This window comes from Bidens hawaiensis, unplaced genomic scaffold (genome assembly GCF_021521415.1).
Source record: "Bidens hawaiensis isolate Kalapana, Puna unplaced genomic scaffold, B.hawaiensis_p1.1 tig00001461_1, whole genome shotgun sequence".
Lineage (NCBI taxonomy): Eukaryota > Viridiplantae > Streptophyta > Magnoliopsida > Asterales > Asteraceae > Bidens > Bidens hawaiensis.
This window is the reverse complement of record NW_027491082.1, coordinates 2488645-2503894: the sequence shown is the minus strand read 5'-3', so window position 1 is coordinate 2503894 and position 15250 is coordinate 2488645. Positions and strand designations below refer to the sequence as shown.

At 35.3% G+C, this 15250-nt stretch overlaps 2 protein-coding genes across 2 annotated transcripts; one reads left to right on the top strand and one right to left on the bottom strand.

Annotated features, from left to right (window-relative positions):
* The first annotated feature begins 3591 nt into the window (after window positions 1-3591).
* On the top strand, window positions 3592-7613 carry LOC143577806 (uncharacterized). Its single transcript, XM_077061539.1, has 4 exons — window positions 3592-4038; window positions 4654-4813; window positions 5344-5939; window positions 6586-7613. Exons 1-4 carry the CDS (start codon window positions 3643-3645, stop codon window positions 7606-7608), a joined length of 2175 nt encoding a protein of 724 aa, XP_076917654.1. The 5' UTR covers window positions 3592-3642; the 3' UTR covers window positions 7609-7613.
* A 3816-nt stretch (window positions 7614-11429) lies between these two features.
* On the bottom strand, window positions 11430-14987 carry LOC143576995 (uncharacterized). The gene is made up of 3 exons (XM_077060953.1): window positions 14658-14987; window positions 12914-13021; window positions 11430-11879 (listed from the first exon to the last, which is right to left on the bottom strand). Exons 1-3 carry the CDS (start codon window positions 14976-14978, stop codon window positions 11832-11834), a joined length of 477 nt encoding a protein of 158 aa, XP_076917068.1. The 5' UTR covers window positions 14979-14987; the 3' UTR covers window positions 11430-11831.
* Window positions 14988-15250: the final 263 nt, after the last annotated feature.

The window sequence follows — 15250 nt, the reverse complement described above, 5'->3', positions numbered from 1 at the left end:
CACATGACTTGGTAAATAAACAGATTGTATTAATCTTAAATTTGAGGGTATTGTTCGGCCCAATGCAGATCAAGCCCACCATGGAGAATCAGATTAATTATCTGGCCCAAACACTGATCAACCCATCATACTCGGAGAAACAGCCAAACAGGCAGGATATGGGCCTGCCCTCTCTTTGTATTTTACATGTAACAAATCTAATAGAAGGCCCAGTTGACGTCAACACTCAACTCAAGTCTCAACCTCTTCCTAGTTTAAGTTAACTCTTAAGCCTTAACCCACTGTCAAGTCAGGCTGTCAATGCCAGTAGTTTTAAGTGAATTTATTTACAAGGCCAATTATCTATATATATAGTAAAGGAGAAAGTAGGTGCCACAAAAGTGAATTAGGTTCCAGAGTTTTAATATATATTAGATATTTGTGACACTAAAACCACAAACTTGGTTCTGGTCCGTTGGCTTTGGTTGAGTTTCCTTTACTTCTTGGTATTCACTCGGGTTGCAAGAAAGTGCTTTCTTCCCTTTTTTTTTTTTCATAAATTTCACATTCATCCAAGTATTTCGTTTGTTTTTTTCTTAAGTTTTGGTAATGGTAAATTCAACGTCAAATTTATTTATTTTTTTACCTTTTTTTATTTTTGACCGATCGAGTTCGCGTACTCTCGACGTCTGGGACCGACAACGCTCGGATTTAAACAACGCCTGGATTTAGACACCACGCCACACCATTGGTCCACCTCAATTTTTATATATTTTTCACTTTGGTTCCGGTATCGTGACGAATGTAAACGAACAAAATTTTTTTTGTCCCGCCACCGTAACGAGCATGTTGTAAACCAACTAAATTCCTGTAGCTCGCAACCTCAACGACCGCAGTCACTTGGGTTTTACCAACGCCCGATTTTAACGATCGATGCCACCCATTGGTTCACCTCAATTTTTATTTTATCTTTTGTTTTAGTCTTCGTACCATAATGAACGCAACAGAAATCGTAACATACATGACGGAAATTGGTCGAATTCGCGTAGACTTACCGCCTCAACGTCCAAGACATACAACGCCCGGGTTTTACTAGCATTGCTTATACCTTATCGAACGTAACTAACACTGACCGAATTCACATCAACACACCAGCGTAACACTCGGGTTTTACCAACGTACGGGTACCAATAGCTGGGTTTTGCCGCTACTTTTTTTTTGTTTTTTATTTTAAACATGTTAATCTAACAAACTTTTTTTGGTTTTTTCCAATGTCGTAACGAACATAACAAATATTCACCGAATTTGTGTTAATTCTCCGCTACTACGCTTGGGAACGATTTCCTGCGCAATGCGCGGGTAATTTACTAGTTCACTATAAAATAGCATGGGGGCGTCGCTATACTTATATGGCTAAACGCGCCTTTAAGGGCTCTCTCTATTAAGTGTTCGACGTAGGAAAGGGGTTACTTTTTTGTTGTATTAAAATAAATAATAATGATACGCTTGTTATTAGTGGGAGGTAGACTAGTATAAAAATTGTATATGAAATGAACAATACAGTATTAATTTTTCCATTTTATATGAACAAAATGATTCAATCGTTGTATTCAATGAAAGCTTCAATCGTGCCTCTACCATCTTAGAGAAAAGAAGTTTCCTTGACAATGAATAGGGATGAGCACTAGTAAAAGTTTAAATTATGTTTTTTTACACTATTTTTCTTGATAATTACCGTAAAACCAATATTGCTATGCGAAAAAACAATAAAATCAACCCGAGAAAATTTGATCAACTAAGAGTCAGATATTTAATTATGTTTTTATCACTGTATTTAATGGTTTGGTTTTGAGTTATGATTATATACCTATATGGCTACATGAATTACCATAAAACCTCATAATCTAATTGATTTATCATTTATAACAAGATTAAACTCACATTAACGACCTTAATAGATTAAGCCATGTTCATTTGTAAGTGAAACTTGAAACCATTAATAAGTTAGTAGTTATAAAAATTTTTGGGGATGATTTACAACCATCAGTAAGTGCTAAATTAGTAATATATATATATATATGGGAGATTTCAATTAAGAACCCCTTTGAGTTTTAAGAACTCGAAAGAACTCAGTGTAATGATTTTTTTTTTCGAAATTTTTTTTTACACATGCGTAATATATGTAAGTTACATACACGTAAAAAAATTACATAATTTTTTACGCACCGAGTCGACTTTTTACACATGTGTAATAGACGTAAAAGTTAGTGTAACCACTTACATATTTATTCTCTCTCCTATTTTGACTTTTTTGACATATTTAATCTCAACACATATTCCAATCCATTTAATTAAATGTGTGGCCTAGAATTGAGTTCTTAAGTTATTAAAACTTAATATGGTTCTCAAAATATCTCTCCCTTATATATATATATGGTTAAAAGACTCTGAGCCAGTAAATGCTGAGTACGTCAATGTGGTGGTGATCGGTGGTGGCGATGGTGGTTCGAAAATGTGGTTCGTGAGTAGCAAAATTAAGGGTTATGAACACATGTAAACATATAAAAGTTAAAATTTTCATTAAAGGTCAATTTGAAGCTTAATGGTTAAAAGGTTTATTGACCGATTCATGAGTGTCATTTTAATATACCAAACACACTTAATGCTGACTAATTCAAATATAGCATTTTAATAAAATAGTTAAGAGGCTATCAAACCGCCTTGTTAATAAATGGGAAAATTCCCATAATAACCATTTTAGAAAATGGTTTTCTAAATTTGTCCATATTTTACAAAAAATTCTCAAAATATCCATTACGAAATAGGCGGGACGACTTTTTAATACGCCAATATGACTAGTTCGTAGAGCCAATGAAAAACGAACACGTGTCTATAAAGCCGACGAGACGACTGGTTAGTGAAGACAATACAGCGCCAACAAAGCAGTTGGCCCGACGACTGCATTCATGTCTATGTCAGCCCGACTGATTTATTGACGCTAAGATTGTCTTCACGAAGCAGTCGTCACGTCAGCTTTATGGACACGTGTTCGTTTTTTACTGGCTATACGAACTAGTCGTATTGGACTATTAAAAAGTCGTCTCGCCATTTTCATAATGAACATTTTGGGAATTCTTTTAAATTTAGAAAACCATTGGATCTTATGTGAATTTTCCGTAACTCAATCACCTCCAATTTAGTCGTTTTTAACCAATTAAAAACCAAAGTACTTCTAGTCCAATGGTATCTTGGTGGTGGGATAAGATTTAGTGACCAGGTCCTGGGTTCGAGTCTCAAAAGAGAGGGTTTTTCTCAAATATTGAGTTTCCTCCTGAACGGTGGCTTAATGATGGATATGATCGCATGGTACCACTGATGGCACGATGATAAGTGATCCAAATTAGTCGTTCAAAGAAAAAAAAAATTAAGAGTAAAATCAAGCAAATCCCCTCTTCTCTCTCTAACTTTACTTTGCACCGCTGTCTGTCTCTAAACATATGATATATACATACATACATCCACGCGGAAAACAACGCCCATATTCTTCACTCTCAAATTCATCCACCCATAAACTCAAACCATCACATTCATTCTTCAAAACCCATCTCTCAATTCCCATAAAGCTTCAATCTTTATCACACCCATCATCAATCTTGGCCCCAAATGGTCGTTAAGATGATGAAATGGCGCCCGTGGCCCCCAATTTTATCAACAAAATTTCAAGTCAAATTGGTCGTCAAGAAATTGGAAAATGCTAATTGTGATACTGATCCTCTAGAGAAAGATAATAATAATAATAATAATAATAATAATAATAATAATAATAATAATAATAATAATATTCATAGGGTGGTGGAAGTTAAGTGGAAAGGGCCCAAGATCACTCTGGGTTCATTGAGGAGAACAGTCAAGAGTGAGTTCACAAAAGATGGAGAATTTGATGATCAAAACGATGTCGTTTTGTGGGATCAAGAATTCAATTCAGTTTGTACTCTTTCTGGGTATAAAGATAATGACTTTCTTCCTTGGGAAATTGGGTTTAAAGTCTTGAATGTCAATGTAAGTTTTGTTTTCTTTTTTTTTTAAATTATTATTTAATTTTGTTTTGGTTTGGGATAAATTAGTGTTGTTTTGAATCTTCTTTTCCTGTGTTTGGATTGAATGCTAATTACATTGTATTAAATTGGTTAGTAACCTACCAGATTTAGGTAATTATCTATTTTTTTGGTGGGATTCTTGTGGTTTATGTCATCTTGCAATTTACATGCATAAAAACATAAACATATTATATAGAAATTGTTTGGTTTCTCTTACCGAAATTTAGGGATTTTTGGAACCTTGTATGCATTGGATGTTGAAGAATCTATATTTGTTACAAGTTTATTCTATTTTATCATATGGCATATGGGAATTTGGTAATTGTTCCATTCTACTTATTAAAAAGTGACACCCTTCACTTTCAAGATTAAATTGCAGTGCTTCTTGATATGGATTTCTAACTTATCAAGAAAATTTGCTAAACTATGTAAATAGCGATCAAAATTGCATATTGATTACCTTGCACCATTTAAGCGAGACTTACATAACGAATCGGTTTGATAGTTTATAAGGAGACCATGATGCAATTCTATAATATGTTTGTTTATTAAATGTATTTCTTTTTCGTTGATTCAGGGATCGAACACGGGCCCTAAGAATAAAGTTCCTTTAACTGGAAAGGCGTATTTAAATCTTGCTGAGTTTGCTTCTTTAGCCAACGAGAAAGAGTTTGAGCTTAACATTCCACTAATTGTTTCATCGGGAGCAACTGAATCTCAACCCTTTCTTCATGTATGTACCATTCGGGCATTTTGTTTGTTGTTATTTGAAGTTTAAATTTGTAATTCTTTCTTTCATGAAACTGAAATATATAGATTAGTATTTTGGATTCGCGGTCTTACAATGGTGGCAACCAAAAACAAGGGCAGGAAATGAAATTTTTTTGGGATATCTCAAAATTGTTGAAATTTCTTTAGGAGAGAAATATTAGAACTAAATGTATGCCCTTTTAGCATCAATGGTGATGCTAACTCTGTTTCTTGAAGTTCAAAGAAAATTTTCAAGTCCAAATCACATAAATTTTTCCGTGAAATTGAAATATTTGACCCAAGATTTAGTTTTTGGAAAGTGTTACAAGATAGAGTAGTATTTTGGATCTACATTGTTATACAAAATGTGTAGAAAATGCCAAAAATTTAGGGAATTAATGGTAGAACTAACTCTGTTTCTTGAAATTTAAAGAAAGATTTAAAGTCCAACTTACCTATTATCTCATTATCGCCGTTACAAAAGTTTTAACCTGAGGTGTATATACGGTGCAGATAGCACTTAGCATGGTGGAGTTGAGAGCTGCTCAACCAACCGAGTCAACACAAAGTCAAAGTCAAACATCAGAAACGTCATCAGAGAAAGACGAGCATTCCAAACTCAAATCCGGGTTGAAAAAAGTTAAAAACTTTAAAGAATATGTGTCGATTAGACGAGGTAAAAAAGCCACTAATGTACCAGAACATGAAATTAGTGAAAGCAGAAGTGATGAAGGAGACTATCCGAATCTTCTTGACTTTGACTCGCTTGACGAGTCACATGAGGGCAAAATGGAGAATTCATCTATTAGGAAATCATTTAGTTATGGGACTTTAGCATATACAAATTGGGCTGGTGGGTCCCTGCTTGAGGATAATGTTTATTATAGTAACCACAAATCGGATGACAGGTGCTCACCGGAAGAGGATTTGACTGTTTCGGGTTTTGAACTGATTCAGAACCCGAAACGGAGCATTTTACCGTGGAAAAAAAGGAAATTGAATTTTAAATCACCAAAACCTAAGGGTGAGCCGTTGTTGAAGAAAGATTATGGTGAAGAAGGTGGAGATGATATTGACTTTGATCGCCGCCAACTCAGCTCAGATGAATCGCTTGTCGGGGTACAATCTTTTTATAAAGTTTTTGGCTTTAGATTTAGTTTGTTAACAAGGGGTTGAGTTTTCAAACTGCTGTACTCTAGGGGTGTTAATCGGGTCGGGCTGATTTTAACTTTCAAACCGTCATATAGACTTTGACCAAGCGTGGGTCGACCTGTTTGACTAAGCAGGTTGGCGGGTTGACCTGTTTAACTAAATGGGTTCAACAGTTCAACCCAGACACAACCCGTTTTTAAACAGGTCAACTCAAACACGAATCGTTTAATTAAATAGGCCAAACAAGACATAACCTATTTTTTTAACAGGTTAACCTAAACAGACCCGTTAAATTAAACTGGTCAACCCAAGCACGGCCTGCTTAACCCAACTGTTTTTTAACAGGTCAACCCAAACACGACCTATTTAATTAAACATGTCAACCCGAACACGACCCATTTTTTAAATGGGTTAGCCCAAACAAAACCTGTTTAATTAAACAGGTCAACCCAGACATGACCCGTTTAATTAAACAGGCCAAGCCAAGCACGACCTGTTTTTTAAACGAGTTAGATACGCCAACCCAAAACACAATTTGCTTTAACTTTAGAATGCATTTGATTACACCACTTTTTCTATAAAATTATGGTTCAACTCGGTTTTACAGTGTCACAAACCTGATGAAGACCACCCGTGTGCGAACGCACATTTGGTATCTGAGTTCGGGGACGATAGTTTTGCAGTCGGAAATTGGGAAAATAGGGATATAATGAGCCGAGACGGGTGCATGAAGCTTAACACACACGTCTTCTTTGCTTCAATCGATCAAAGAAGTGAACGAGCGGCAGGGGAGAGCGCATGCACCGCCCTCGTGGCGGTGATTGCTGACTGGTTCCAAAACAACCGCCACCTCATGCCAATCAAATCACAATTCGACTCCCTAATACGAGAAGGGTCAACAGAGTGGCGAAACCTTTGTAATAACGAAAACTACATGACCCGTTTTCCCGATAAACATTTTGACCTCGAAACCGTCCTCGAGGCAAATTTACGCCCTTTGACCGTACTCCCGGGGAAATCTTTTATCAGCTTTTTCCATCCGGATGAATCTCACGTGGGTACTTTTGACTTTTTGCATGGGGCGATGTCGTTTGATAACATGTGGGATGAGATTAGCCGTGAAGCGGAAGCTTCTGCAAGCGAGCCTCGGGTTTACATAGTGAGCTGGAACGATCACTTTTTCTCGTTGAAAGTCGACTCAGATGCTTATTATATTATCGATACGTTAGGTGAACGGCTTTTTGAAGGGTGTGATCAAGCTTATATCTTGAAGTTTGATCAAGATTCAGTGATTTTCAAATTGCCTGAACAAGTCAGCAGTTCTGAGGGTTCTGAAGAAAAGTCAACGGAAAAGGCAACAGAAAAGTCAATGGAAAAGTCAACGGAAGAAAACGAGGTTGTTTGTTGTGGTAAAGAATCTTGTAAGGAGTATATAAAAAGTTTCTTGGCCGCTATTCCCATTAGGGAACTGCAAGCAGATATCAAGAAAGGCTTATTTTCTTCGAATTTGATTCATCACAGGCTGCAGATTGAGTTTCACTATACTCAGTCACTGCCGCTACAAAAACCGCCACTGGCGGCCGATGGTGTTCCTGTGGTGGTCACTGCGATGCCAGCACCGAAAATGTGAGTTTATAGCGCTAAAGTTTTTAACTTTTACATGCTAATGTTCTTGCCATTAGACTGTTTGAAGTGGGAAATCACTGAAGTGGTGATTCTTGAATGTTTTTAGGGGCCAATAGGAATGTGGGTTTGCAAGACTTTTGACTTTTTCCGTTGACTTTTCGTTTATTTTGTGGGAAGGAGCGGTTTGTAAAAAAAAACTAAAATGGTAAACTTGGATAGGTCATAACTATTAATGTTTAGTGTTTTATGTTGTAATGACTTGTACTATGTGTAATGGAACTCGTATGTTAAATATTGTTAATGTAGTTTTCAAGATCTAATCTTTGCTGTGCTAATATATTTCAACTTGTTTTTATGCTTTAAAAGTTGTAAGTTGATTTATTGCTAGAAAGCATCATACCCTTTTGAGTTATTAAAAAGCTACAGTTTAAAACATATTTTTTGTATGTTTTCTAAAGTTATTAAAAAATCTGTTTGTAAATGTAAAGTAGCAAACTTTCTGATTCCAAGCAATTGGTATCTAGGGTTCTTGATGGATATAGATATATGTTTAGCTGCAAAGTTTTACTTCAAGGTGTGGTCTTTGTGCATGTGAGAAGATTCTTCACATTTCCATAGGTAAAAATTCCCAAGCAACCTCCTAATTTGATTCTTTTATGCTATTTCCAGTTTTACATGGAATATATACATAACTTACTAGCCGTATGATTCGTTCTCGATTAATTACACTCAAACCATTTAACACGTTACATACCAGAACCGATAGAATAACAAGTCTAGACAATAATACAGCAATGCATGCACAATGACATATTGACATCTTTTGTTTGAGCCATCAGTCAAGTGTCAATCGGTCCGTCACTCATCTTGAAGAAGCCAATCCTGAAGTCAAATTTGATGCATGTGAGCTCCTTTGTGTGACCATCTTGCACCTTTAATGTAAGTGTGTATGAACCCTGCATTGATCAAACCACATTTTGGCCTGATAAGAAAACTGAAACATAAATGTGCGTATTATACCCGTTTAACCAGCATTATTTGAAGTGAAACTTTATATTTTGAGTGCATACTGTAAGACAGTCATTACATCCACAAGCCATCTCAATCTTAACCTAGCCATTATCAGTGTCCGTTTCAACCCAATTACTTATGAACCGGGTCAAACCGGGTAATGCCTCGCCTCCAACTGGTCAAATAAAAAATAGCTATAAAGGAAATGGTTCTAACGGGTTGAACATTGGTTATATTTTAAAAAAAAACTCAAATAACTAAATAACAAAAAAATTGTTTGCGGGTTAACACAACTATTTTGAACCTTTACTCTGCCCAGCCATTTTGCCACCTCTACTAATCTGTAAAACAGGAAGTTTGTTTTTGTTCACTCATTACAATTTAGTCTAGTTCCATGAATTTTTACACCCAACAAATTGATGTTCATTTTTACTTTTCAGTGGTGTTTGCTCGGCTATGTTTGTTCTTCTATGTTCAGCTATGTTCATTCGCTTACATTCGTGAACTGTTAGTTTATACTATTAACAAACTCATTTTCCTTAGGAACAAATAAGAACACACTCATTTTCCTTAGGAACAAACATGAGCCTTCTTTGTTCGTGTTCGTCTGGTTCATTTGCCTATTGTCATAATACTAATTATAGGAACAAATTTTGTAAATGTTATTTGACAGCAGAGAATAAAAACAGAACCAACAGAAAAGAATAGGAACTAAAACTACTCACAGGGGGGGCTATGATAGGTAAGAATTGGGAGTAAGAAATTGTGAAGTCACCAGCAGGAATAGGGCAAGATATATTATCACAAAGATCACCAGTTTGACCGAAAACACTTATTCCAAAGTAAGCAACACGAATCACAACTTTGCCTCCAGATAATCGTTTATCTAAGATAGTAAACCATCGCAATCAGCTGTAATATAATGGACTTAAAAAGTGTTTTGATGAGATGCAATAAGCAAATCTGTAACTGTAAATTAAAAGAAAATTTACCTGTAAATGCAGAAATAACGAACGAGGTCTCTTGCTATCGGGTCAGGAGTGACCTCGACTCCAGTGACTGTGACAGCATACTCTTTCTTCTTATCTGCAAATAAATTCTTAGTATATTATTAAACACAAAAAAGTATAACAGAGTATATGGAGGATAAATGTAAAATTATCTAAATAAAACCTAACTAAAAGTAAACAAATGTATCATGAACTACAAATGATAAGTGATTTGACAAATTTTAACATCGAAACAACTTGCAGAATTTGAAAAGTAAATGCTCACTGCAGTATTCGAAATCTGTGGCGTGTATGGAAGGTGCGATCGTTGATACGAAGTAAAGAAGCAAGATGAACAGATTGATGATTCGAATTCCTTCCATTGATTTCTTCAATAATCAATCGGAGATGAATGTATTATTGAGTGATTATGTTATCAGTATAGATGATGCTGATGAATGAGGATATTTGTTCTACTGTGGTTTAAAATGTTTAGTCCTCAAGGTTGAGGTTAACATGATTTCTGCCGCAAAAAGATTTTTTAAAGGTTTTTAATTTAAGTGAAAATTCCCAAAAATAAGTATCCATAAAAACAAATTTATAGTTTTAGGTATCATTTGCAAAAAATTCCGAAAATATGTATTATAAACTAGTCATAACGAGTAGTTTGTAGAATCAATTAAAACTTGCTGCGTATCCTTAAACTAGCCGTAACGAGCACGTTCACTAATTATTTACTCGTCACGACTAAATAAGTTTCATGCCTCATAATCAATGCCCACGAGTAATTCATAAGTTCTTTAGTCGCGACGACTAGTTTACCCGGTTTGCATTCCCTACACGAGTAGTTTATTCGTAGTTAACTCGTCACGACTAGTTTAACCTTATAATCTACTCGTCGCAACTAAATGACTTATAAATTACTCATGGGCGTTGATTACAAGGCATGAAACTTATTTAGTCGTGACGAGTAAATGATTAGTAAACGTGTTCGTTACGGTTAGTTTAAGGACACGCGACAAGTTCTAATTGGTTTCTGCAAACTACTCGTCACGACTAGTTTATAATACCTATTTCTGGATTTTTTTACAAATAATACCTAAAACTAGAAATTTGTTTTCATAATATTTTGGGAATTTTCCCTTAATTTAATCATCACGCTAACACTATAAAAGATATAAGTTTACGTTAACTAGCTATGGCAAATGTTGATTATGTGTTAGTGAGTATGAATACTTTATTTAATTTCGTAAATAATGTTATATCTAAAAACTGAATACTCAGGTTGTTTTTAAGAGGCTATTGTGAAGAAGTTTGAAAGATAATTAAATATAACATGTCATAACATATGAGGAAAGATTAGTATATCAATGTCACAAATCTTATATCAATTCAAACCAAATATACACAATACATATTTTGGATTTACCAATAGGGTGTTTGGGAATGCTTATTTTCACTAATTTATAACTTAATAACTTTTTAAAAAGTAATAAGGTGTTTGAAATTGCTTATATTGTAAGAGAAAAAGTTTCATACGTTACAATGTTGTAGCTTATAAACTAACAAGAAGTTATAAGGAGGTAAAATAAGGAATTCCAAACACCAAGTCTTCTGATATATACATACAACCACCTTTCAATCACAAAGTGTTGCCTCTACGTACGAAATCTATGTTAAATGACTATTTTACCCCTTAAGATGTATGTGCTCATTTTAAAAATGTAAGTTTGACATGGAAGGTCGGTTCTTGTGGGCTTTTTTGGGGGAGTTCAACTGAAAGTTAGATTTTGAGTTGCCAAGATTGCAAAATAAAGCAAAATATTCATTAATAATCATATAATATCTCCAGGAACATAATATACAATAGCGTAAAGAATATTACCGACACTAAAGTCCACACAAACAACAAAGAAACAGAAAACCAACCCATAAGACAAGCAACACAAAAACTCATTAAACCTTAATATTAAAAATTGTATTGACTAGTAAGAGAATCCTTAAGATTCTTGTAAAGCCCAAATAACGAGTATTGACGAAGATTCTTCACCTCCTACCATGAATTAAAAACAGTTTCGTGTTTATCGGTTCCAGAAAACGCAAGCTGTATTCCAATGCTGCAATCAACGTTCCCGCCTCTGTATTTGCATGAATTAGTCCTGATTGCACAGTCCTGGTTGTTAAGGCACACGAAGTTGGATTTGCCAGAACATGAAGAACATCCGTCTCATTTCCAGTATAAGTTTTGTAGCCGGCCCTTTTTGTACTCCATCACCTATAGAAAACACAAGTTATGAGCTGAGCCGAGGATCGAACTTGGCTCGTTTCGAGCTCTATTTCTAAAGATCAATCTTGGCTCATGTGTAGTTTTTCAAGCTTGAGTTCGTCTCAGGCTTGACTCGTTTATTATTATTAATTAATTGAGTTATATGTACTTATAAATATTGTTTACATCTCTTATATTAATAATTTTTATATATAGAATACTATGCATTATTTAGTTATTTTTACCATAATTTTATTATCATATAGAATATTCTAAATATATTAAACTAAAATTATATAAATTTTAGTGAGCCGGTCTCGAGTAGCTCAACGAGCCGTCAAAAAGGGTCAAAATGATTGGGTTGGCCCGTCTGCCTTTTTTATTAATGGCTGGTTGAATCTTATTTTGAATAAAACAACTTTTAACATGCGTCCAGTCCATTTAAACATAAAGCCCAAATCAAGCTGTCTTCAAAAACAGTTTGACAATGTTTTGTCTTTTCTCAACTAATAACTGATGTATTAAACATGATTACAAAAACTACTACTGTATAACCGATAGCATTTTGTTTTGAATAAAACAATTTTTAACCTGTGACCCATTTCCCATGAGTTTTTATAGTTTATCATAACCTTCAAACATAAAACCCAGAGACAATCCATTTCGATACAAACAGATTGACAAATTCTAGTCTTAATTTTAATTAATTTATAAATAAGATACTAAACTTGATTATTTTTACAAAAATGATACACTTTTTCTTTAATAAACCAATTTAGGATGTTATGTCAAACTCATGGCCACATTTTATCGTACATTCAACTGTTTGGCCCGTTAGCATTAAAACAAAAGCCCAGATCAACCATCCTCACACAAACAAGTTGAAATTGCCATTCCTAAATATTGAAAGTTAACGAGAATGGCACCTCATTAGTAGCATCGTGTATTGACCCATTTTCTGGATCAGATACTAAATAGTAATACCTCTGTTGGCATGACACAATTCAGTTATGAACAAGTGGAGGGAGTTGATATGATCTTACCAGTGTGAAACTAGTGACGATGTATGTACTATTTGCAACAAAAGCAGGAATTGATCTTGCAGCGTACTTTCTACCAGCAAATGCTACCATATAACCACCAGCAGTATCCTGTGAATTCCATAACAAGACCATGAATAAAATCACAAACTATTGCACATTTTTTTTCTTTTTTGGGAAGTGTTCATGTTAAAATTAGCTACTTGCATGATAACCTCATTGTAAGTAGTATTGATTTGTGTCCACCAGATTACATAATTTTCTTTTATTGGAGGGTAGTTTTGGAACATTTTTTAAAGAAAAACTCAACACATGGTTTACAGGAAGATGCAAGGGATACTAATATACTATAGTTTTTGTCTTTCAAGTAACTTCTCATCATCTTAAACTCAGCTGAGCAAGAATCTTCAAAACTCTACTTACACCTCCAAAGTCACATACCGTTTCTTAGTTCTAATTTACCTACAATCATTGGTTGAAACATGTACTTACCATGTTGATTGGCACAATAAAAACATTCTACTTACCACAGTCCACAAACAGAGATATTGGACACCTTTGTAAGTACCACATAACAATTTAACTTTAATAGTTGTGACAAGTACAAATCCAAGTTTACCTAAGTTTGCCTATGATAAAGTACCAAGATGACTTTATGTGACCCACTCATCTTCTTTTATATACATGTATATATTGATTTGGTCCTTTGGAAAAATTAGTTGGTCCTCATTTTGAGGCATAATTGCAAAACATTTTGCAGCTTCACACACAGGCATACTTGCTTCTATTTGATACCAAGAGTAGATATAAACAACTAGAAACATGTTTGAAGACAATTTTTGGGACTATTTTGTAGTTTTGGCCTTTGGGTATGTCTAAGCTATTACAGCGGCCAGTGACCATCTTCTAAGCCACAAATGTTCATGTCAGGTGTTATTTCCAAGTCAAAGCAAGAATGCGTGAAATAAACGCGTATGTATATGTATATATATTTTTTCTAAGTGATACACATCAAATCATCAATGATAGCGAGTGATGATAAAAATAATATCGCAATAACTATCAACTAATGCTGCAAATATAGGTCTCACATGATGCAATAATATCCCTAAGCAGATGAAGAGAAATCAGAAAACATAAAAAAACCAACATACTTGCTCCCAATTTTCCTCAAAAGGAACACACATACAAACATCGGTATGGCTATGGCGACTACTTCTACTGATAATGATTAACTTAGCAAATAGCCAATAACAGCAAGCCCGGTTCCCCTTTCTCCGTATATTAGGTATCCTATTAGACCAAACTGTTATCATCGATTAAACAGGCTCGAGAATGATCCAAACTAAGTGAATTTACAAATTGTTCTCATCAATTCAAATATTTCTACTCGTTTAACTTAGCAAATAGACAATAACAGCAAACCTAGTTCCCCTTTCTCGAATTCTCCCTAAATTAGGCATCCAATTAGAACACCATAGCTTATCCTACTAGTAAGTAACTATGTGTATTTAACAAGTAGAGATTACATCGAAACAGAAGGCAAACTGGCACCAAGCTGCCCCACCATAGGTCCTACTAGTGTAACTTAGCAATTAACCAATAACAGCAAACCTAAATCCCTCTTTTCCCCAAATTAGGTATCCAACTAGCCCTAATTTCCACAACACAGATCCAAACTCAAACTACACAAATTAATCATACAATTGAGCAATTCTAACCTAAACCGATTAAATCAACAGCTTACCGGCTGGAAGTTGGTGTTATTAACCGTGAGAAGCGAGATCTCATCCACCTTAGGCCGAAACACCGCGAGCTGTGAGCCGGATGACGTAAGCGAAAGCTGTCGATCACACGGAGACAACTGCACCGTGCTGTTGAAGAAGAATGCAGTCCTCGCGGCAAAAGCGATGCCGAAAGTGAAACCGTCGGAGCGCTGGACGGTGGTGTCGGAGCACGGGGAAAAGACGTGGTTGTTGTCGGTGCTGGAGTGGACGAGATAGGGCGTGGTTGAGAGGATTATGGCCACGGCGATTAGTAGGAGTGTTGGAGTAGCCGGAATCGCCATTGCCGGAGAGAAGATGTTGACTGTGGTTACTTTTGAATATTGGGTGCTTTGTATACAAGCCGTTGGATGTGATGAGGGTCCATTGGATTACAGCTATCATGCGATGCGTTGGATTTTAAGGGATTTTTTTTCGTTTTATGCTTTATTAGGCTGAGAAAAATCGAACCACAATCGAAAACTGAACGGTTATTAGGCTGAGAAAAACCGAACCATAATCGAAACTGAACGGTTATGTTTATGGTTAATGCGTTTCGTTAATCGAAACTGAACTC

Bases quoted from the DNA above. Each gene is read 5' to 3' on its own strand.
- LOC143577806 (XM_077061539.1), top strand. From the start codon at position 3,643: ATGGTCGTTAAGATGATGAAATGGCGCCCGTGGCCCCCAATTTTATCA. The intron at 4,039-4,653 runs GTAAGTTTTGTT...TCGTTGATTCAG, and splicing joins TTAAAGTCTTGAATGTCAAT to GGATCGAACACGGGCCCTAA. The intron at 4,814-5,343 runs GTACCATTCGGG...CGGTGCAGATAG, and splicing joins TCAACCCTTTCTTCATGTAT to CACTTAGCATGGTGGAGTTG.
- LOC143576995 (XM_077060953.1), bottom strand. From the start codon at position 14,978: ATGGCGATTCCGGCTACTCCAACACTCCTACTAATCGCCGTGGCCATA. The intron at 13,022-14,657 runs GTAAGCTGTTGA...TGGAATTCACAG, and splicing joins ATAACACCAACTTCCAGCCG to GATACTGCTGGTGGTTATAT. The intron at 11,880-12,913 runs GTAAGATCATAT...TGTTTTCTATAG, and splicing joins TCGTCACTAGTTTCACACTG to GTGATGGAGTACAAAAAGGG.